Source organism: Salvelinus fontinalis, chromosome 21, assembly GCF_029448725.1.
Source record: "Salvelinus fontinalis isolate EN_2023a chromosome 21, ASM2944872v1, whole genome shotgun sequence".
NCBI classification, from domain to species: domain Eukaryota; kingdom Metazoa; phylum Chordata; class Actinopteri; order Salmoniformes; family Salmonidae; genus Salvelinus; species Salvelinus fontinalis.
The window spans coordinates 2,178,437-2,204,630 of NC_074685.1; the positions used below are offsets into that span (position 1 = coordinate 2,178,437).

Sequence of the window (26,194 nt, forward strand, 5' to 3'; positions counted from 1 at the left end):
ACATAGACAATACATACACAATACAGTACACAATACATAGACAATACACTACACAATACATAGACAATACATACACAATACATAGACAATACATACACAATACAGTACACAATACATAGACAATACACAATACATAGACAATACACAATACATAGACAATACACAATACATAGACAATACACAATACATAGACAATACACAATACATATACATAGACAATACACTACACAATACATAGACAATACACTACACAATACATAGACAATACACTACACAATACACTACACAATACATAGACAATACATACACAATACATAGACAATACACTACACAATACATAGACAATACACTACACAATACATAGACAATACATACACAATACACTACACAATACATAGACAATACACAATACATAGACAATACACTACACAATACATAGACAATACACTACACAATACATAGACAATACATACACAATAGACTACACAATACATAGACAATACACAATACATAGACAATACACAATACATAGACAATACACTACACAATACATAGACAATACACTACACAATACATAGACAATACACTACACAATACATAGACAATACACTACACAATACATAGACAATACACTACACAATACATAGACAATACACTACACAATACATAGACAATACACTACACAATACATAGACAATACATACACAATACATAGACAATACACTACACAATACATAGACAATACACTACACAATACATAGACAATACACACACAATACATAGAAAATACATACACAATACATAGACAATACACTACACAATACATAGACAATGCACTACACAATACATAGACACGCCTATCAACTCCCAAGATTAGGCTGGTGTAACCGATGTGAAATGGCTAGCTAGTTAGCGGGGTGCGCGCTAATAGCGTTTCAAACGTCACTCGCTCTGAGACTTGGAGTAGTTGTTCCTGGTTCGAGCCCAGGTAGCGGCGAGGAGAGGGATGGAAGCTATACTGTTACACTGGCAATACTAAAGTGCCTATAAGAACATCCAATGGTCAAAGGTATATGAAATACAAATCGTATAGAGAGAAATAGTCCTATAATTCCTATAATAACTACAACCTAAAACTTCTTACCTGGGAATATTAAAGACTCATGTTAAAAGGAACCACCAGCTTTCATATGTTCTCATGTTCTGAGCAAGGAACTTAAACGTCAGCTTTCTTACATGGCACATATTGCACTTTTACTTTCTTCTCCAACACTTTGTTTTTGCATTATTTAAACCAAATTGAACATGTTTCATTATTTATTTGAGGATAAATTGATTTTATTGATGTATTATATTAAGTTAAAATAAGTGTTCATTCAGTATTGTTGTAATTGTCATTATTACAAATACATTATAAAAATCGGCCGATTAATCGGTATCGGCTTTTTTTGGTCCTCCAATAATCAGTATCGGTATCGGCGTTGAAAAATCATAAATCGGTCGACCTCTACTACATACTACACAATATACTACACTACACAATATAATACACATCACAATACACAGTACATAATACACTACATAATACACTATATAGTACATAATACACTACACAATACAAAATACACCACACTACATAATACATTACATACTACATAATACACTACACTATACAAAATACACCACACACGACATACTACACAATACACTGCACAATACACTATATAATACACTACACAATAGAATTCAATACATAATACACTACACAATACACAATACACTACATACTACACCACACAATACACTACATACTACATAATACACTACACAATACACTACATACTACACAATACACTGCACAATACACTACATAATACACTACACAATACACTACATACTACATAATACACTACATACTTCATAATACACTACACACTACACTACATACTATATAATACACTACACAATACACTACATACTACATAATACACTACACACTACACTACACAATATAATTCAATACATAATACACTACATAATACACTACATACTACATAATACACTACACAATACACCACATACTACACAATACACGACATACTACACAATACACTACATAATACACTACAGACTACATAATACACTGCACAATACACCACATACTACACAATACACGACATACTACACAATACACTACATACTACATAATACACTACACAATACACTACATACTACACAATACACGACATACTACATAATACACTACACAATACACCACATACTACACAATACACGACATACTACATAATGCATAATACACTACACAATACACCACATACTACACAATACACGACATACTACATAATACACTACACAATACACCACACACTACACAATACACGACATACTACATAATGCATAATACACTACACAATACACCACATACTACACAATACACGACATACTACACAATACACTACATACTACACTACACAATACACTACATACTACACAATACACGACATAATACACTACACAATACACCACATACTACACAATACACGACATACTACATAATGCATAATACACTACACAATACACCACATACTACACAATACACGACATACTACATAATACACTACACAATACACCACATACTACACAATACACGACATACTACATAATGCATAATACACTACACAATACACCACATACTACACAATACACGACATACTACACAATACACTACATAATACACTACATACTACATAATACACTACACAATACACTACATAATGCATAATACACTACACAATACACTACATACTACATAATACACTGCACAATACACTACATACTACACAATACACTGCACAATACACTATATAATACACTACACAATACACTACCTACTACATAATACACTACACAATACACTGCACAATACACTATATAATACACTACACAATACACTACATACTTCATAATACACTACACACTACACTACACAATACACTACACAATACACTACCTACTTCATAATACACTACACAATACACTACACAATACACTATATACTACATAATACACTACACAATACACTACATACTACATAATACACTACACAATACACTACATAATACACTACACAATACACTACATAATACACTACACAATACACTACATAATACACTACACAATACACTATATACTACATAATACACTACACAATACACTACATACTACATAATACACTACACAATACACTACATAATACACTACACAATACACTACATACTACATAATACACTACACAATACACTACACAATACACTACATACTACATAATACACTACACAATACACTACACAATACACTACATAATACACTACACAATACACTACATACTACATAATAAACTACACAATACACTACATACTACATAATACACTACACACTACACTACACAATACACTACACAATACACTACCTACTTCATAATACACTACACAACACACTACCTACTACATAATACACTACACAATACACTACATACTACATAATACACTACACAATACACTACATACTACATAATACACTACACAATACACTACATACTACATAATACACTACACTACATAATGCATAATACACACGTTTGAGATATGTAGCACCAGCCAAACGGCTAGTTACCCATTCTAAAACTGGAGCTTTTTTATTTTACTGTCGTAGCCGCCGTGTTTACTGTTGAGTCATCAGCGTACATGGACACACACAGGCTATATTCAAGATTAGTGGGAGGTCATTAGTAAAAACAGAAAATAATAATGGTCCTAGCCGGCTGCCCTGCGGTACACCACACTCAACCGAATTTGCATTAGAGAGGCTTCCATTAAAGAACCCCTCTGTGTTCTATTAGATAGGTAACTTTCAATCCACGATAAGTCAGAGGATGTAAATACATAACACCTACAATTTTTTTCAGCAATATGAGTTACATAAAAGTTAAATATATCTTTTTTTTTTTTAAATGATCAATGATATCTTAAGCTGCACTGAAGTCGAACAAAACACATCCACAATCTTTTTCTTAATAATACATTTATTTCAGCCAATCATCAATCATTTGTATCAGTGCCAAGTAGGTTGCGTGCCCTTCCCTATAAAGCATGCTGAAAGTCCGTTGCCAATTTATTTTCTGTAAAATAACATTGTATTTGGTCAAACGCGATTTTTTCCCCCATAGTTTGCTGAGCGCCGGTAACAGATTGATGGGTTGGCTGTCTGAACCATTGAAGGGTGCTTAACTATTCTTGGCCAGCGGAAATGACCTTTGCCTCCACTCCTAGGGGCTGAGGATACACACTATCTTTCATAAATGCTTAAACATATTTTCATAAGTACTGCGTCGGGCCTGTTCCTCATTACATTATCAGAACGACAAAATATTTTTCACATATTCCACAGAGGAATCATCGCAAAATCTCTTGTATGATCGCTTTCACAACGATTTTAAGGTCCAGTCTTTGGAATTTGGGTTTTTCCTAGATATGCCTTCTACATTGTGATCACTGCATCTGATGGGTTTGGATACTGCTTTGAAACACATTTCTGCAGCACTGGTAAAGATGTGATCAATACAGGTACTAGGAAGTGTAATGTAATTATGCACTAAACATATTAGAAGAAGAAAAACATCATCCTTCCTGCTGCATCAAACACACAGTAACATTGCAGGACTAAATCGATGTTTTCTTCCTGAGAGAAGAAGAAGAAGAGGAGTATTATGCGAAAACCCCAAAGCAGAGCTGTCACTCCAGAGAACGTGTTTGTGAGAACCCCAAAGCAGAGCTGTCACTCCAGAGAACGTGTTTGTGAGAACCACAAAGCAGAGCTGTCACTCCAGAGAACGTGTTTGTGAGAACCCCAAAGCAGAGCTGTCACTCCAGAGAACGTGTTTGTGAGAACCCCAAAGCAGAGCTGTCACTCCAGAGAACGTGTTTGTGAGAACCCCAAAGCAGAGCTGTCACTCCAGAGAACGTGTTTGTGAGAACCCCAAAGCAGAGCTGTCACTCCAGAGAACGTGCTTCCACTGCTCCAGAGTCTAACCACTCCACCCGACGCTTGGCATTTCGCATGGTGATCTTAGGCTTGTGTGCGGCTGCTCGGCCGTGGAAACCCATTTCATGAAGCTCTCGACTAACAGTTATTGTGCTGACGTCGCTTCCAGAGGCAGTTTGGAACTCGGCAGTGAGTGTTGCAACCGAGGACAGATGATTTTTACACTCGCCGGGTCCCGTTCTGTGAGCTTGTGTGGACTACCACTTCACGGCTGAGCCGTTGTTGCTCCTAGACGTTTCCACTTCATAACAGCACTTACAGTTGATGGGGCAGCTCTAGCAGGGCAGAAATTTGACAAACTGACTTGATGGAAACGTGACATCGTATGACGGTGCCACGTTGAAAGTCACTGAGGTCTTCAGTAAGGCCATTTACTGCCAATGTTTGTCTATGGAGCTTGCATGGCTGTGTGCTCGATTTTATACACCTGTCAGCAGCGGGTTAAATGAATGGATAGCCAGGGGCACACTCGAACACCATTTACAAAAGAAGCATGTGTGTTTAGTGAGTGTCAGATCAGAGGCAGTAGGGATGAGGGATGTTCTCTTGATAAACGACTTTTCTATACAGTACCAGTCAAAAGTTTGGACACACCTACTCATTCCAGGGTTTTTCTTTATTTTACAATTTTCTACATTGTAGAATAATAGTGAAGATGTCGACACTATGAAATAACACACGTGAACCACACATGCAGAGATCAACTATGCGTCTCACAAAGACACAGTGGTTGAAACCAAACATTTCAAATTTGGACTCATCAGACCAAAGGACACATTTCCACCGGTCTAATCTCCATTGCTTGTGTTTCTTGGCCCAAGCAAGTCTCTTATTATTATTGGAGTCCTTTAGTTGTGGTTTCTTTGCAGCATTTCGACCATGAAGGCCTAATTCACACAGTATCCTCTGAACAGTTGATGTTGAGATGTGTCTGTTACTTGAACTCTGTGAAGCATTTATTTGGGCTGCGATTTCTGAGGCTGGTAACTCTAATGAACTTATCTTCTGCAGCAGAGGTAACTGTGGGTCTTCCTTTCCTGTGGTGGTCCTCATGAGAGCCAGTTTCATAATAGCGCTTGATAGTTTTTGCCACTGCACTTGAAGAAACAAGTTCTTGAAATGTTCCATATTGACTGACCTTCATGTCTTAAAGTAATGATGGACTGTCGTTTCTCTTTGCTTATTTGAGCTGTTCTTGCCATAATATGGACTTAGTCTTTTACCAAATAGGGCTATCTTCTGTATACCATCCCTACCTTGTCACAGCACAACTGACTGGCTCAAATGCATTAAGGAAAGAAATTGAACAAAATTAACCTTTAACAAGGCACACCTGTTAATTGAAATGCATTCCAGGTGACTGGTTGAGAGAAGCTGATTGATAGAATGCCAAGACTGTGCAAAGCTGTCATCAAGGCAAAGGGTGGCTACTTTGAATAATCTCAAATATAACATATATTTTGATTTGTTTAACACTTTTTTGGTTACTACATGATTCCATATGTGTTATTTTCATAGTTTTGATGTCTTCACTATTATTCTACAATGTAGAAAATAGTACAAATAAAGAAAAACCCTTGAATGAGTAGGTGTGTCCAAACTTTTGACTGGTACTGTATTAGTAAAGACTAGATTAAAATTGGGAATAGTAAAATGGGTGAAAATATGATCACTTGATGAGAGAAGGCAAGGATCTGAGCTCAAGATTTTTTTTTTTTTTTTTTTACTACTTTCTCAAATGATCAATCAACTAAGAGCATCATCCAGGCATAAAGGACTACACTTCCCATGATTCTCTAGAACTGAATCTCTGAAAGATGGTTGAATGCTGGTGACTTTTCTAACAATCCAACCTGAGCACATCTTTGGCGGAACTACAATATGCCACCATTCAATTTGAGATACGGAACTAGAACATTTTACATTTTACATTTAAGTCATTTAGCAGACGCTCTTATCCAGAGCGACTTACAAGTACATACATTCATACTTTTTTTTTTTTTTTTTTTTTTGTACTGGCCCCCCGTGGGAAATGAACCCACAACCCTGGCGTTGCAAGCGCCATGCTCTACCAACTGAGCTACACGGGGCCGTGTAGCTCAGAACAATTCGTTTTGTAATTATTTTTTACATTTTGAACGCAGACTGATTCTTTTCGATCATTTCCTAGTCTCATCACGCAGCTCATATATGTTATGATTTCTAAGACATTTTAAAGGTTTGTATCATTCACAACTAAAGTTGCCAAATAACTATAAATCTAGCATATAGAACCTGTTTCAAATGATCACTTTTAAACTCAACATAACCACTTCTTCTGCACACTCACTCCGGAATGGGGAAAATATCCTTTCTATTTTACTCAGCTAAGTTCAAAATTATTCTTCTCACTATAAAATAATTGAATGTAAAATAATGTCATGGGACTTATAAGCTTATCTTGTCAGCTAAATCAAATCAAATGTATTTATATAGCCCTTCTTACATCAGCTGATATCTCAAAGTGCTGTACAGAAACCCAGCCTAAAACCCCTAACAGCAAGCAATGCAGGTGTAGAACCACGGTGGCTAGGAAAAACTCCCTAGAAAGGCCAAAACCTAGGAAGAAACCTAGAGAGGAACCAGGCTATGAGGGGTGGCCAGTCCTCTTCTGGCTGTGCCGGGTGGAGATTATAACAGAACATGGCCAAGATGTTCAAATGTTCATAAATGACCAGCATGGTCAAATAATAATAATCACAATAGTTGTCGAGGGTGAACAAGCCTACAGTCTGTATCATGGAGCATAGCCAGATAACATACAGTATCTAGTCTGATAAATGAACAAGTCTACAGTCTACAGACTATAGTATAACCAGATAACATACAGTATCTAGTCTGATAAATGAACAAGTCTACAGTCTACAGACTATAGTATAACCAGATAACATACAGTATCTAGTCTGATAAATGAACAAGTCTACAGTCTACAGACTATAGTATAACCAGATAACATACAGTATCTAGTCTGATAAATGAACAAGTCTACAGACTATAGTATAACCAGATAACATACAGTATCTAGTCTGATAAATGAACAAGCCTACAGTCTATATCATAGCCAGATAACATACAGTATCTAGTCTGATAAATGAACAAGCCTACAGTCTATATCATAGCCAGATAACATACAGTATCTAGTCTGATAAATGAACAAGTCTACAGTCTATATCATAGCCAGATAACATACAGTATCTAGTCTGATAAATGAACAAGCCTACAGTCTATATCATGGAGCATAGCCAGATAACATACAGCAGGACAATTCATATTCTGTTCTTCTGCAATACATTTTCTACATATCAAAATGTTTCTTTAGAAAGAAAATAAATAAATAATATATTTATTGTGATGCTGTAAATCCAATTGATTTATTCAACTTTTTTAAATGTTGATGTTACAAAGGCTCATCATTCTTCATTCTTAGTCACCGTAAGACTGGGAGCCATGACCACCACAGCCCTGTTCAGAACTATCTCGCTATCAAGACTCTGAAGATGAGCAAGTAGGGGTGATGGGTGATGAGTGACACAAATGCTTGTGTCCTTACCTTGACAGCAGTCAATGGACAAGGAGACTGCGAGGAGGAGACTGCAATCTAATATTTGGTTACCCACGGCCATCAACCATTAATATTAGTATTTCCTATGCAGAGCATTCCCAACCAATCTTCTCACTGTTTCTGCCATTTGCGCCAGCTCCCCATCTAATTTCATTACTGTCTGAATAAAGTTTAAAACCATCTCAAAAAATATGATTAAAAAAATATTAGCATACTTTTATATTTCATCCCCCCCAAAAATCTCAAAGTAACAAAGTCTTCAAATTGTTTGTGTTCATTTAATGGTCAAAGCATTCTGAATACACCTGACCCGTGTTCCCCCCCCTTCCCTGGTCCTAAGCCTAAGCCCCCCCCCCTTCCATGGTCCTAAGCCTAACCCCCCCCCCCCCTTTCCCTGGTCCTAAACCTAAGCCATGTAAAAATACATAGAATTGCAGGAAATTAGCTTAAAAACTGTTTTTTTTTATTGGGGGAGGACCCACAGTCCCCCTTCTAGGCAAAATCTCACTCCAAGCTTTCATCAAAAGTTGGCAGCCCTGCTCCTACTAACTGTAAAGTTGGCATCCCTGCTCCTACTAACTGTAAAGTTGGCAGCCCTGCTCCTACTAACTGTAAAGTTGGCAGCCCTGCTCCTACTAACTGTAAAGTTGGCAGCCCTGCTCCTACTAACTGTAAAGTTGGCAGCCCTGCTCCTACTAACTGTAAAGTTGGCAGCCCTGCTCCTACTAACTGTAAAGTTGGCAGCCCTGCTCCTACTAACTGTAAAGTTGGCAGCCCTGCTCCTACTAACTGTAAAGTTGGCAGCCCCGCGCCCTACTAACTGTAAAGTTGGCAGCCCTGCTCCTACTAACTGTAAAGTTGGCAGCCCTGCTCCTACTAACTGTAAAGTTGGCAGCCCTGCTCCTACTAACTGTAAAGTTTGCAGCCCTGCTCCTACTAACTGTAAAGTTGGCAGCCCTGCTCCTACTAACTGTAAAGTTGGCAGCCCTGCTCCTACTAACTGTAAAGTTGGCAGCCCTGCTCCTACTAACTGTAAAGTTGGCAGCCCTGCTCCTACTAACTGTAAAGTTGGCAGCCCTGCTCCTACTAACTGTAAAGTTGGCAGCCCTGCTCCTACTAACTGTAAAGTTGGCAGCCCTGCTCCTACTAACTGTAAAGTTGGCAGCCCTGCTCCTACTAACTGTAAAGTTGGCAGCCCTGCTCCTACTAACTGTAAAGTTGGCAGCCCTGCTCCTACTAACTGTAAACCTACTCTTGATGAGGCACACGGAAAAACATCTGAACGCAGATGAGTTCTAGACATGATTTGTCTGTCGCAACATGTACTGCAGATCAAATACAATCGGAAATCAAAATTGCTCAATTCCTCTTCTATGAAATAGACACATTGTAACACGACACTGTAAACAGACACATTGTAACACTGTAACAAAGTCACAGTCCTTCCTTCCACCTAGCCTGGGGGTAGTAACAATGTTGCCCCTGGGGACTTTTCACTTCACCCCAATTATGACAGCTGTGTTCATAGACCTGATATTACAAAGTAACAACTTGGGGGGAAGGGTGGATGGGGAGTGGGGGTGCACTAGTTCTAGTTTAGATCCCGGAAATATAGATCTCTTCCATGCATATGTATATAAGTAAACTCAGCTAGGGGTGCACCTGACATATTCTTACCTTCGAGACGATCAACTCTTCTCCATGTTCAAGACCTCCTTTGAGCTGAAACCCCCAGGGCGCCCCACCCAGGAGTCGAGCCTCCAGAAACAACGTCTTTCCTCGGTGTATGACTGTGCTGTAGCTGGGGAGACTGCTATCCATAATCACTAGCACTGCCGAGGTAGCCTGGTCCTGGTGGCTCGGTCCTAATCAGTCCACCAGACCCACAGCAGAGAGGAAATGATTTCGAAAAAAGTTGAATAAATGATTTGTTATATTTTCCTTTTCTTATTAAAGTCTTCTGCAGCGCATACCGAGAGGGGCATGTCCACTCCTAACAGACAGGGTAAATCATTTCCTAGCACTACCGAATCTTAGTCAGCGAATGAAACATGGTTTGCCTTCTCTCTCTCTCGCCGCAGTCTGTCTGTTGAAACAATTTTACTTCGTTCCAACAGTCAACAACAAGTGGTGAAAATGAAACGCTCCACAAACATAACATTAAATGGATGGAACAAACGAAAAAAACATGTTTACTTCAAATGGATTTGCAAATATCCCGTGGATAGCTTCACTTCTGATCGTTGGTCAGCCCTCTCCTCCCTCTTACGAGTTCATTTTAGCATCACAATAGAATTTGCTACAATCCACTGGGCTGGGAGAAAGGCGAGCGCTCTTCTCTCCTCGGCGAGCTGGTTGCAGCGGGATCAATTTGCCCCGTCAGAATTTTTTTTGTTGCGCACCAGACACTTGATTCACCTACTTTCTCTAAAAGTTCCACCTTGATTCCCAATAGATTGAGAATATGGAAGTATTCAACAGGATAACATTTGAATCAATCTTGTTCCTTTGATGCGGTTCAGCATCCCCAGTCCAGTTCCATAGATGCAAAGTTTTGATACTATACTGCAGCAAGGAGAACGGCAAATAAGGTTTAGCCTCCCCCTCCTCGCCACTAGTATTCTGCCAGCAGCACAAATGAGGACGCCACGTTCATATGGTAATGAAGGAACCTTCTAAATAAAAGTCCGACTTTCTAAATATTGCTATGTGGATAGTTTATTCAAATGATATTGAATTTTAATCAATGGCCACTTGTATTGTGCGAACAAGCTAAAGTGGGGTGGGAAATACCCAGTAGGGTCTCTACTAGTCATAGACTGTTCTCTCTGCTACAGCACGGCAAGCAGTACTGGAGCGCCAAGTCTAGGTCCAAGAGGCTTCTAGACAGCTTCTACCCCGAAGCCATAAGACTCCTGAACATCTAATCACATGGCTACCCAGACTATTTGTATTGCATACCCCTCCCCCTCTTTACACCACTGCTACTCTCTGTTTTTATCATCTATGCATAGTCATTTCAATAACTCTACCTACATGTACATATTAACTACTTGTTACTTTTATTTCTTATTCTTATCTGTATTTTTTTTAACTGCATTGTTGGTTAGGGGCTCGTAAGTAAAGCGTTTCACTGTAAGGTCTACTACACCTGTTGTATTCAGCACATGTGACTAATTCAATTCGATTTGATTGGATTGGATGATTACTCACCAAATATTATTCGTTTTTGGAGGGGGGTGTCACGTTCTGACCTTTATTTCCTTTGTTTTGTCTTTATTTAGTATGGTCAGGGCGTGAGTTGGGGTGGGCAGTCTATGTGTGTTTTTCTATGTTGGGGTTTTGAGTTCGGCCTGGTATGGTTCTCAATCAGAGGCAGCTGTCAATCGTTGTCCCTGATTGAGAATCATACTTAGGTAGCCTGGGTTTCACTTTTGGTTTGTGGGTGTGTGTTTCCGTGTGAGTGTTTGTCGCCACACGGTACTGTTTCGGTTTTGCATATTTCACGTCATCGTTTATTGTTTTGTTCGAGTGTTCATTTGTCTTTATTAAAATTACATCATGGACTCTTACCACGCTGCACCTTGGTCCTCCTCTCTTTCTCCCGAAGACGATCGTTACAGGGGGACTGTGTTTCCTGTCCTGCTAAGCATTCAAATTGTAACAAGTACTTTTGGGTGTCAGGGAAAATGTATGGAGTAAAAAGTACATTATTTTCTTTAGGAATGTAGTGAAGTAAAAGTAAAAGTTGTCAGAAATATAAATAGTAAAGTAAAGTTCAGATATCCAACCCAAAAACGACTTAAGCAGTACTTTAAAGTATTTTTTTACTTAAGTACTTTACACCACTGCATTTAAATCAGCCCAAGGCCAGCCATCTTATCCTAGGAATGTCATGGTGCTATAGGTTTATAGCACCCCAATTATGCATGGCCTTCCAACGATTTTCTTAAACCCACTTTGGTCATCATCAATCCTAAGGTTGGCCTCTTGAACTTGGGTCTTGGACTGATTCATGGATCATATAGCCCATCTCGACAAATTGTAATTTGTGAGCAAATATAAGTGATTATTACTTGGCCTTTTGTCTTATTAGAAATTACAATGTTTAGCGTTCCACTTCCAAACATAAAAGGTGCCCACGACATTATTTTTAACCAAATGTTTAGAAAAGGGAGAAGCTCCACGTACACGCAGCAGTAACCAGAAGACAAACAATTTGGAACACCACTCCAGATATTCTTGTACTTTATGTTTCTTGTGTAAGGTCAAAAGTCACCGCTGTAATGTAACCCCCCAATCTCGCTCTATTGATCTTCTACCAGTTGGCAATGAGAGGCTGGGGCGGCAGGGTAGCCTAGTGCGTTGGACTAGTAACTGCAAAGGGTGCAAGTTCAAATCCCCGAGCTGACAAGGTACAAATCTGTCGTTCTGCCCCTGAACAGGCAGTTAACCCACTGTTCCTAGGCCGTCACTAAAAATAAGAATTTGTTCTTAACTAACTTGCCTTGTTAAATAAAGGTAACATTTTTAAAAAGAGGTTGACCTATGGATTGAGCACCTTAATCTGTCATTCAGAAACGCTAAAATAAGGACTGGGCCACAGTTTATATGTGACTCTTTTAAGATGAAGAATATCTCCATAGAGGTTATCTCAATAAAGATTAAATCTATAGAATCTACAAACATTGAGGATAGCGGTTATATATTTTTATGAATTATGTAATGAGCGCCTTCCCAGAATCTCTGATTATCAGTGACCAGACAGTCCTGTAAGTCAGTTTCAGATATTGATGTTATTCCAGCGTGTGACTATTTTCCCCCGTATCATCTTGAGGGTAAAGCCTTTCCTGTTTGTTTTTTGTTTTTTTCCCACGTTTCACGAAGAAAACATTCGCTTTCAAAGAATGTCACAAAAGATTATTTAAAGCAAAGAGTAGGAGTCCAAATCAGAAATTCAGCAAAGTCATTTCACAGTTGGATGCAGTGAAAACAGGATAGACTACCAAACCATTTCTTCATCAGAGGCTTCAAAACAGCGATATATACGTGACATTATAGAATATTTTGTTAAGGAAATGCTACCTGCAAATTTCTTAACCAATGATTTCCTCCACATTCATAGTTTATACTCTCAAAATTGCAGTCAGTGCTAGAAAGCCATATATAGCATCCCAACAAAACAAGATTTGTAAAAACTACCAACAGCTTCCAACAGTCAAGCTTTAATCTATCCATTCTCCAAAGACATTACTTGTGAAGGTAGACAGGCCAGCAAAGAGCTGTTTAGCCAAGAGTTTTAATCTATCCATTCTCCAAAGACATTACTTGTGAAGGTAGACAGGCCAGCAAAGAGCTGTTTAGCCAAGAGCTTTAATCTATCCTGCTTCATATATAACATACACCTCTTAGAATTATCCAGTATTGCAGCATTTTCAGATAATTACCCATTGGTAAAATTGTACACACTACACGACAAGCTCTGGTATACAGTGCTTTACTTGGACTGCAATAGGTACCGGGTACTCATTTTGGGTGCCGGGTACTGTTTCCATTTAAGTGCAGGAGCTCCTCAATACTTTATAGCTAATATTCTACAAGAGGAACAAGAGCTCAAGCTGTATAACATTTGAGGTGCCGGTACTCTTGCCCAAGTCCTGCTGGTATATCGACTGCACTCAAGTATCAAAATCGAGTGTGGGCGTTTACCTTAGAGAGGGTACAATAATTCCCGAAACAAGCTGTGTTCTTTCTGGTATCATACGGAAAATAAACACAATGGAAAAAAAGTATTACATTTTCTTCAGAAAGACAAAAGTCATCTGTACTCTCAAGAGTGACAAAGAATGACTCATCTAGGTCTAAACGTCTTATTCCAAAGACAACCAAAAACTCTTCCATCTCCACTTACTAAAGAGGATTATAAAATATCAAGCAATGACAACAAGTGGTTCAATGACCGAATAGTTGACAGGTACAATTATCTTTTGAAGTCACATCTGAAGGGAACAATTTGTGTTGATGTCCCCTGTGGGTTTTTTTTTTTGCTAGTCAGGAATTTCAGAGTCTGTTTTTGTGACAGCAAAGAAGTTATGCCAAATGTGCTTGGAACGGAGGAACGGTGAACAATTGGTGGCGTTTTGAGCATGTGATAGTTATAACCATAAATATGCAACATATAATTAGTAGCAGTACTTGCATTACATCTTAAAATGATGGATTCCTTAAGCCAGTATGAAAGAGAATTAAAACATAGACTACTTCCACATCAGAAATACCTGACATTACACTATCTGGCAACGCATGGGGGTTGTAGTGGATGTGACACCAAACTATGAATTTTCTCATCGGTGCCTCCGTTTTAGAAACCAGTCAGACGGTAGTAGTTGTGGTGTTTATGTGTGCTTATTCTCTAAAGGTAGTCTTATTAGAGGGCAATGCCAATACGTTTTGTCACAATGGCATACGACTGTATGTTTTATATCAGTTAGAAGGAAAAATTACGACGGAATCCATTTTAAAACGACAGAAAATGCCTTTTGCTGTCCTTGATTGAAAATCACCACATCTCTGTGTTATGCGTTATCTTTCAATCGTGTCTGTGTTTTTGGTGTACTTGGTCTTTACAGTACACTGCTAACCTGGATAGAAAAGCAACACATAGAGAGGGGCCTATAACATCAAGCCAGTATGTGTTCCATGTACAGTCTATTACAGAGTATGTGGGGGCAGAATGAAAAGCCAGCAGCAGGCCTTGTGACACAGTCCCCCTCCAAAACAAACCATATTTGGTTAGTAGAGACCCTACTGAGTATTTCCCATTCCACTTTAGCTGAGACAGGTAGAAAAGTTCTCCCTACAAGCCAATAAGTATCCCATATACCGTGTATTGCATTGCAGTGAATGGAGTGGGTCGAGTAAGGAGTCAGCTGTATTAAACCTGTTGCCAAGCACAAGAGACCCATTTAAGTTTTGCAGACTATTGAGTAAATCCAATAACATATATTTGTATTTTATTAAAAGTGTATTTCTTTAAATATAGCCTACACAATCGCATTCATCATACAAGTATTTGTGTAAACTTTCAAAAATAAATGCTAAAATAAATAACACAATATGTTTTTTAAAATTATGTAAAATTAACAAAATAGTTGTACTGCACTGGAGGTAAAAAAATACATATTTAAATTCCCAGTTTAGCATGTCTTTGCAGTGGGACTCTTATTTAAAAAAAATAATACTCGATCGTCCCGCCAGCATAATATCCTGCTGCTAGGAGAACGGTAATCTCCTCTCAGTCAATGATTGAAGTAGGGTAGTGCGCATGTGCTGAGGAAAAGTAGTCTACGGTCGTCACTAGTTACCACAGCAACAAAGTCATAAGGCCCGCCTATTTCTACAATTTCTCGTCTTAAAATGTAATTTTATATCTAACCTTAACCCTAACCTTAACCACACAGCTAACCGTATGCATAACCCTAACCTTAAATGAAGACTAAAAAGCGAATTGTTGTTTTCATATATTTTTTAAAATATAGCCAATTTATTACTTTGTGATTGTGGTAACTAGTGGAAACCGTAGCCTACCCGGCCCGCTTCTTAAAAATTCAAACTGTCGAGATCGTACAAGAAACCAAATTACATACGTGCTTTAGTTCATTCAACACCATGAAATGTATGTTTAACTATCCTGACACACATACTGGAAGCGCAAACACAGCATCCATCCCACGCCATCATTCCGTAATTGTGTTTGTTTTGGTTAAATGTCTATTGATTACGTCATCGACATTCAAAACCAGGGGCGAATAACAGAAAATGAGATTACCGCTTTTGTATTTTGTTTTAGTTTTGCTCAATTGTATTAGTCCTATGTACATGATAGGTTGCAGGTTCCTTCTCGACAATACAACAATAATAAATAATACAAGATAAGAATATGAACATGAAGTAAATGGCAGTAGAATAGAATAAACATTTTAGCATCAGTAGAATACAGGAAGGAACTATTTATAGTCCAATATTTGCAGGTGTATTGGGGAAAGGGGGTGGGGGTAAGTGTAGACCTATGACTAAATCCAACAGTCTTTTTACACTGGGCACACACTAGTTGAATCTTTGTTGTTTCCACATTATTTCACGTTGAAATTAAGTTAAACCAACGTGTAATAGACATTGAATTGACGTCTGTGCCCAGTGTGCCCAGGTTATGTGCTTCCTTATAAGTGTAAGGACACCTGTTGAGAGAACTAAACTGAGCTGGTATTAAATGAGTAGTCTGGGTAGATGTGACACCTTACCTGACATTACTAAAGCTCTTTAAATAAACAACAACTACATATTAGGTTTTCTCAAATTCTCCCTCAGGTTATCCCTGTCTTATTTATGTCAGTCAGACGTGTACGGGTTAGATGACCAACAGTTCACACACGTTGCACCAGTTTCTAACTAAGAGGGAGTGTGTTTACACTAATCTGCATTCCTTTGTTACTGTGTCGAAATGGAGGTAATGAATCAGCTATAAACCAATTGCCTCACCTCTCACAATGAGATGTAGATAACCAATCAGTCTGACAGAAAATAAAGATTTTCTATTCTATTCTACAATTACACTCTATTATAATTACATTATTCTTGGGTAGACCAACACAGGGCTTGCTACCCCTCTCGGTGTCTCAAAATAGCCTCTGTCTGCTTGTCAGTGTTACTGTACTGATGCAATAAGTCAGCATGGAGATGCTATTGAAAGTGTCTGTGGTTGTGTTGATGAACTGTGTCGATAAATACTCATCTTCATCCACTGATAATGAACACCGTAGAGACCCTCCTGACTCTTGTTCAGACGAATGAGGTCACTAGGTCCCGATGCAGTCAGGAATGTTTCCTAACTGTGAGTAGCTGGATTTTGAAGTAGGAGGATCTCGCACTGTCTGAACAACAAGTTCCTCTGTCCATGGACCCTGGAGTCAATGTTGAAGTGTGTTTGGAGGGGGGGGGGGGATGTATGTGGTGTATATTTAAGATGGCTTAAAGGATGTTTGGTAATGAGATGACCCCTGATGGACCCCTGATGACCACCCTTTCTGGTACCAATGCTTCTCTTTCATAACAGATCATCAAAAAGGCAATTGTTTCAAAACTGTACGCACACTTTAAATGGACTAAGTACTGCACCAAATCATACAGTCCCTTTTTAATACACCAAACTTAATCATTGTTTCATCTAGATATACATGTTTCACATTGCAATACATGTTCGTATGAAGTAGTTGCCTTTCACAAGGCAATGGTCACATTACTTTTGTTATGATTCTCTTTTCTTTTGTTCAAATACATTTTTACTATTACTTAATCTGACTGCTCTTACGATAATTACTAAACCGTTTTGTAAAACCTAGAGATTTTAAATTGGTTTGTCTACTACAGATTTTGAGAACTACATAAAGAAAATATTTGTCTGTAAAGTAGAAACATATACTTAGTATACAAAACATTAAGAACACCTGCTCTTTCCATGACATAGACTGACCAGGAGAATACAGGTGAAAGCTATGATCCCTTATTGATGTTCACTTCAATCAGTGTAGATGAAGGGGAGGAGACAGGTTAAAGAAGGATTTTTAAGCCTTGAGACAATTGAGACATGGATTGTGTATGTGTGCCATTCAGAGGGTGAATGGGAAAGACAAAATATTCAAGTGCCTTTTGAACGGGGGTATGGTAGTAGGTGCCAGGAGCACCGGTTTGTGTCAAGAACTGCAATGCTGCTGGGTTTTTCAACCCAGCTTTCAGTGTCTATCAAGAACTGCAACACAACTGTGGGAAGCATTTGAGTCAACATGTGCCAGTATCCCTGTGGAACGCTTTCAACACCTTGTAGAGTCCATGCCCAGAAGAGTGGAGGCTATTATAGCAGGAAAGGGGGGACCAACTCCATATTAATGCCCATGATTTTGGAATGAGATGTTCGACGGGAAGGTGTCCACATACTTTTGGTCATGTAGTGTATGAGTTTAGATTTGGGCCCCCCAACAACAGACATGTCATCCGTAGCCTATACAAGCTAATAGCGAATGGAGGAAGCGGTTCGTGCGGTTACGTTTTTAATATCCCAGGTAGCCTACTACAGTTGTAAAGCGGATTAACGTGGTTTATTTTAAGAGTTGATAAATAAATAAAGAAGTACCTCAAATCTGGGATCCTCCTCTTTTTAATAGTGGCCATTCAAAGCTCTGTTTGTTTTTGTCACAAGCAATTGCGCAATGATTGGGCTTATAAGAACACGTTTCACTCGGCTTTTGTAGGTTAAGCCTGATCTCTCAAACCCTGTTCCTGGGGTCATATAAGCTTATTATAGAGAGTTATTTGGGCAACTTTAGTTGTGATAGAAACCTTAGAATGTCTTAGAGATCCAAACATATATGGGATTCATGGTGTCCTCTTTCTTGTTCAGCACAACCAGTGCAGGGCCTAATATTGTCACCCATCAGACTATACTCGTTGTAATCTTGACTACTAAATAATATGTGTGAAATAATTTGATATAGAACGGGCCATTATCAGCAGGGTATGCACCTGTAGGAACAAGGTAGGGGGAAAAAAACGACATGTCATCCGTATGCACTCGAATAACGAATGGAGACGCTTTTCCTGGGTTTCGTTTTCATGACAACCAGGTTGGCTATGCCGGTTGTAAACCCGAAGCGATGTGCTGTTGAAAAATAAATACTGTGTCGAAGTGGTTAGGCTTTCACAGATCACACACGTTGCACCAGTTTCTAACTAAGAGGGAGTGTGTTTACACTAATCTGCATTCCTTTGTTACTGTGTCGGAATGGAGGTAATGAATCAGCTATAAACCAATTGCCTCACCTCTCACACTGAGATGTAGATAACCAATCAGTCTGACAGAAAATAAAGATTTTCTATTCTATTCTACAATTACACTCTATTATAATTACATTATTCTTGGGTAGACCAACACAGGGCTTGCTACCCCTCTCGGTGTCTCAAAATAGCCTCTGTCTGCTTGTCAGTGTTACTGTACTGATGCAATAAGTCAGCATGGAGATGCTATTGAAAGTGTCTGTGGTTGTGTTGATGAACTGTGGCGATAAATACTCATCTTCATCCACTGATAATGAACACCGTAGAGACCCTCCTGCCTCTTGTTCAGACGAATGAGGTCACCAGGTCCCGATGCAGTCAGGAATGTTTCCTAACTGTGAGTTGCTGAATTTTGAAGTAGGAGGGTCTCGCACTGTCTGAACAACAAGTTCCTCTATCCATGGACCCTGGAATCAATTTTGAAGTGTGTTTGGGGGAGGGGGGGCATGTGTGTGTTTGTGTATGTTTGTGTGCATGTGCGTGGGTGTGTGGCAGGGGAGGTTATGTGCTGTATATATAAGATGGCTTACAGGATGTTTGGTAGGTGAGATTACCCCTGATGGACCCCTTTTCTGGCACCACTGCTTCTCTTCCATATTTTGTTATTGTTCTAAAGTCCAGGGGTGGAATTGGTATGTGAGTGGAGTTCCCAAAGTTAAATGATCATGTAAATGTATGTTTCTTACATAGAGTCCTAGGATTAGTTCATTGTTTCTAGGTAGAGTCCTAGGATTTGTTCATGGTTTCTAGGTAGAGTCCTAGGATTTGTTCATTGTTTCTTACGTAGAGTCCTAGGATTAGTTCATTGTTTCTTACGTAGAGTCCTAGGATTTGTTCAATGTGTCTTACGTAGTGTCCTAGGATTAGTTCAATGTTTCTAGGTAGTCCTAGGATTTGTTCATTGTTTCTTACGTAGAGTCCTAGGACTTGTTCATTGTTTCTTACGTAGAGTCCTAGGATTAGTTCATTGTTTCTTACGTAGAGTCCTAGGATTAGTTCATTGTTTCTTACGTAGTGTCCTAGGATTTGTTCATTGTTTCTTACGTAGAGTCCTAGGACTTGTTCAATGTTTCTTACGTAGAGTCCTAGGATTAGTTCATTGTTTCTTACGTAGAGTCCTAGGATTAGTTCATTGTTTCTTACGTAGAGTCCTAGGATTTGTTCATTGTTTCTTACGTAGAGTCCTAGGATTTGTTCATTGTTTCTTACGTAGAGTCCTAGGATTAGTTCATTGTTTTTTAAGTAGTGTCCTAGGATTTGTTCATTGTTTCTTACGTAGAGTCCTATGCTTTGTTCAATGTTTCTTACGTAGTGTCCTAGGATTTGTTCAATGTTTCTTACGTAGAGTCCTAGGATTTGTTCAATGTTTCTAGGTAGAGTCCTAGGATTAGCTCATTATTTCTTACGTAGTGTCCTAGGATTAGTTCATTGTTTCTTACGTAGAGTCCTAGGATTAGTTCATTGTTTCTTATGTAGAGTCCTAGGATTTGTTCAATGTTTCTTACATAGAGTCCTAGGATTTGTTCATTGTTTCTGAAGTAGAGTCCTAGGATTAGTTCATTGTTTTTTTAAGTAGTGTCCTAGGATTTGTTCATTGTTTCTTACGTAGAATCCTAGGATTTGTTCAATGTTTCTTACGTAGTGTCCTAGGATTAGTTCAATGTTTCTAGGCAGAGTCCTAGGATTAGTTCATTGTTTCTAGGTAGAGTCCTAGGATTAGTTCAATGTTTCTAGGTAGAGTCCTAGGATTAGTTCATTGTTTCTGTTACGGCAGCCTTCCCTCTCTTCACTATAAGAGAGGGTGAAACAGGGATCGGACCAACACGCAGCGTAGCCAGTGCTCAACATGTTTAATTCAACAAAAACAGTGAACACTTACAACGAACAAAATAACAAAATGTGGCAAACCGAAACAGTCCTATCTGGTGCAGACCACAAACACAGAGATAGGAAACAACCACCCACAATCCCCAACACAAAACAAGCCACCTATATATGATTCTCAACCAGGGACAACGATTGACAGCTGTCTCTGATTGAGAACCATATTAGGCTGAACACAGAAACAGACGAATGTTACGTTCCCCAGTTTCTGTGTTGTATTTGAGTGTGTGTGTTTCAGGAGATGGCTTCCTGGAAGCCTCCCCAACCAACTGATTGGTCGACCCCAGGCTAATTGATGATTGGAGCTGACCCCACCCCCTCGTCAAGAAGCAGCTGACTCTAATCACCATTGCCACCTGAAGATATAAAAGCCAGTGTTCTGTTCAGAAAAGGAGGTTAGAGGGAGATTGAATATTTTGGAGAAACGGTTAGAGGGAGATTGAATGTTTTGGAGAAATCATTAGAAAGAGTTCTGTGTTTGTTGCTTTGTCAAAGCTTCTTTAGTGGCCTGAGTTAGTTTACTCAGTTTTGTTGTAAAGTGTTTGTGAAATTGTTAATAATTATTCTGTTTAATTTGTTCCCAGGGGGGAAGAAGGCACTTTGGGAGTGCTTAGGCAAGAGGCCCGCGGGCATACATATACCCGTAGTATATTCACTGTCTAGGCACACTAGGTAAGACCTGGGCGGACCACCCCCTGTATTTTGGTTAGGGCACCAGGTGGTGCTTAGTTAGGTAAGTTAAGTGGGTAGGCAGGTTAGATAGGAGAGGGGGAGCTTTGATATTTACTTTCTTTCCTTTGGTTCCGTCCAGCCCCTTTTCCCCATATTAACGTGTAGGAAATAAATCCTAGTAAACGGTAAATTCTGCATTTGTCTTCCTTTCTCGCACCTACGGTCCATACCTCTTTCGCTTCACGGAGAGTTGAGTTGCAGCAGGGAGTTGCGTTCCCTCTTTTTAGAGGCGTGCGTAACAACGAACTAGACACACAACATAGAATTCCCACCCAGCTCACGTCTTGACCAACACTAAACAAGCAAAACACATAAAAACTCTGGTCAGGATGTTACAGTTTCTTACGTAGAGTCCTAGGATTTGTTCAATGTTTCTTACGTAGAGTCCTAGGATTAGTTCATTGTTTCTTAAGTAGTGTCCTAGGATTTGTTCATTGTTTCTTAAGTAGTGTCCTAGGATTTGTTCAATGTTTCTGAAGTAGAGTCCTAGGATTAGTTCATTGTTTCTGAAGTAGAGTCCTAGGATTAGTTCATTGTTTTTTAAGTAGTGTCCTAGGATTTGTTCATTGCTGCTGGGTTTTTTCACCAAGTTTCCCGTGTCTATCAAAACTGGTCCACCACTCAAAGGACCTCCAGCCTACTTTTGGAATGAGATGTTCGACAGGAAGGTGTCCACATACTTTTGGTCATGTAGTGTATGAGTGAAATTTGTTTAGATTTGGGCCCCTCAACAACAGACATGTCATCCGTAGCCTATACAAGCTAATAGCGAATGGAGGAAGCGGTTCGTGCGGTTACGTTTTTAATATCCCAGGTAGCCTACTACAGTTGTAAAGCGGATTAACGTGGTTTATTTTAAGAGTTGATAAATAAATAAAGAAGCACCTCATCTGGGATCCTCCTCTTTTTAATAGTGGCCATTCAAAGCTCTGTTTGTTTTTGTCACAAGCAATTGCGCAATGATTAGGCTTATAAGAACACGTTTCACTCGGCTTTTGTAGGTTAAGCCTGATCTCTCAAACCCTGTTCCAGGGGTCATATAAGCTTATTATAGAGAGTTATTTGGGCAACTTTAGTTGTGATAGAAACCTTAGAATGTCTTAGAGATCCAAACATATATGGGATTCATGGTGTCCTCTTTCTTGTTCAGCACAACCAGTGCAGGGCCTAATATTCTCACCCATCAGACTATACTCGTTGTAATCTTGACTACTAAATAATATGTGTGAAATAATTTGATTTAGAACGGGCCATTATCAGCAGGGTATGCACCTGTAGGAACAAGGTAGAGGGAAAAAAACGACATGTAATCCGCATGCACTCGAATAACGAATGGAGACGCTTTTCCTAGCCACCGTGCTTCTACATCTGCATTGCTTGCTGTTTGGGGTTTTAGGCTGGGTTTCTGTGCAGTACTTTGTGACATCTGCTGATTTAAAAAACTCTTCATAAATACATTTGATTGCTTTTCCTGTCCTGCTAAGCATTCTAAATGTAACAATTACTTTTGGGTGTCTGGGAAAATGTATGGAATAAAAAGTACATTATTTTCTTTAGTAATGTAGTGAAGTAAAAGTTGCCAAAAATATAAATACTAAAGTACAGCTACCCCAAAAAACTACTTAAGTTGTACTTTAAAATATTTTTACTTAAGTACTTTACACCACTGATCAAAACTCTGTTTTCACATGCAATTGCATGACTGGGATTATAAGAACACATTTCATTCCATGCATCAAAAAGCTGTTTGAGGAGCTGACTCTTGCAGCGGCACAGGTGATATTAAAATTCAACCAATAGAGCCCTGAGTACCAGGCAGTTAGGACCTGATGGAGGGACAATAGAGCCCCGAGTACCAGGCAGTTAGGACCTGATGGAGGGACAATAGAGCCCCGAGTACCAGGCCATTAGGACCTGATGGAGGGACAATCGAGCCCCGAGTACCAGGCAGTTAGGACCTGATGGAGGGACAATCGAGCCCCGAGTACCAGGCAGTTAGGACCTGATGGAGGGACAATAGAGCCCTGAGTACCAGGCAGTTAGGACCTGATGGAGGGACAATAGAGCCCCGAGTACCAGGCCGTTAGGACCTGATGGAGGGACAATCAAGCCCCGAGTACCAGGCAGTTAGGACCTGATGGAGGGACAATAGAGCCCTGAGTACCAGGCAGTTAGGACCTGATGGAGGGACAATAGAGCCCTGAGTACCAGGCCGTTAGGACCTGATGGAGGGACAATAGAGGCCTGAGTACCAGGCAGTTAGGACCTGATGGAGGGACAATAGAGCCCTGAGTACCAGGCCATTAGGACCTGATGGAGGGACAATAGAGCCCTGAGTACCAGGCAGTTAGGACCTGATGGAGGGACAATAGAGGCCTGAGTACCAGGCAGTTAGGACCTGATGGAGGGACAATAGAGCCCTGAGTACCAGGCCGTTAGGACCTGATGGAGGGACAATAGAGGCCTGAGTACCAGGCAGTTAGGACCTGATGGAGGGACAATAGAGCCCTGAGTACCAGGCCATTAGGACCTGATGGAGGGACAATAGAGCCCTGAGTACCAGGCAGTTAGGACCTGATGGAGGGACAATAGAGGCCTGAGTACCAGGCAGTTAGGACCTGATGGAGGGACAATAGAGCCCTGAGTACCAGGCCATTAGGACCTGATGGAGGGACAATAGAGCCCTGAATACCAGGCCATTAGGACCTGATGGAGGGACAATAGAGCCCTGAGTACCAGGCCATTAGGACCTGATGGAGGGACAATAGAGCCCTGAGTACAAGGCCATTAGGACCTGATGGAGGGACAATAGAGCCCTGAGTACAAGGCAGTTAGGACCTGATGGAGGGACAATAGAGCCCTGAGTACCAGGCCGTTAGGACCTGATGGAGGGACAATAGAGGCCTGAGTACCAGGCAGTTAGGACCTGATGGAGGGACAATAGAGCCCTGAGTACCAGGCCATTAGGACCTGATGGAGGGACAATAGAGCCCTGAGTACCAGGCAGTTAGGACCTGATGGAGGGACAATAGAGCCCTGAGTACCAGGCCATTAGGACCTGATGGAGGGACAATAGAGCCCTGAGTACCAGGCAGTTAGGACCTGATGGAGGGACAATAGAGCCCTGAGTACCAGGCAGTTAGGACCTGATGGAGGGACAATAGAGCCCTGAGTACCAGGCCGTTAGGACCTGATGGAGGGACAATAGAGGCCTGAGTACCAGGCAGTTAGGACCTGATGGAGGGACAATAGAGCCCTGAGTACCAGGCCATTAGGACCTGATGGAGGGACAATAGAGCCCTGAGTACCAGGCAGTTAGGACCTGATGGAGGGACAATAGAGGCCTGAGTACCAGGCAGTTAGGACCTGATGGAGGGACAATAGAGCCCTGAGTACCAGGCCGTTAGGACCTGATGGAGGGACAATAGAGGCCTGAGTACCAGGCAGTTAGGACCTGATGGAGGGACAATAGAGCCCTGAGTACCAGGCCATTAGGACCTGATGGAGGGACAATAGAGCCCTGAGTACCAGGCAGTTAGGACCTGATGGAGGGACAATAGAGGCCTGAGTACCAGGCAGTTAGGACCTGATGGAGGGACAATAGAGCCCTGAGTACCAGGCCATTAGGACCTGATGGAGGGACAATAGAGCCCTGAATACCAGGCCATTAGGACCTGATGGAGGGACAATAGAGCCCTGAGTACCAGGCCATTAGGACCTGATGGAGGGACAATAGAGCCCTGAGTACAAGGCCATTAGGACCTGATGGAGGGACAATAGAGCCCTGAGTACAAGGCAGTTAGGACCTGATGGAGGGACAATAGAGCCCTGAGTACCAGGCCGTTAGGACCTGATGGAGGGACAATAGAGGCCTGAGTACCAGGCAGTTAGGACCTGATGGAGGGACAATAGAGCCCTGAGTACCAGGCCATTAGGACCTGATGGAGGGACAATAGAGCCCTGAGTACC

General features: G+C 40.2%; 1 protein-coding gene across 1 annotated transcript in view; it reads right to left on the bottom strand.

Moving 5' to 3' along the window:
* LOC129818046 (protein Shroom3-like) overlaps nt 1–11,319 on the bottom strand; it is a 189,798-nt gene extending 178,479 nt beyond the window's left edge. Inside the window, exon 1 of the mRNA XM_055873575.1 lies at nt 10,400–11,319. Within this exon, the coding sequence (XP_055729550.1) occupies nt 10,400–10,543 (144 nt within the window). The 5' untranslated portion in view covers nt 10,544–11,319. The remainder of the gene's footprint in view (nt 1–10,399) is intronic.
* Nucleotides 11,320–26,194: the final 14,875 nt, after the last annotated feature.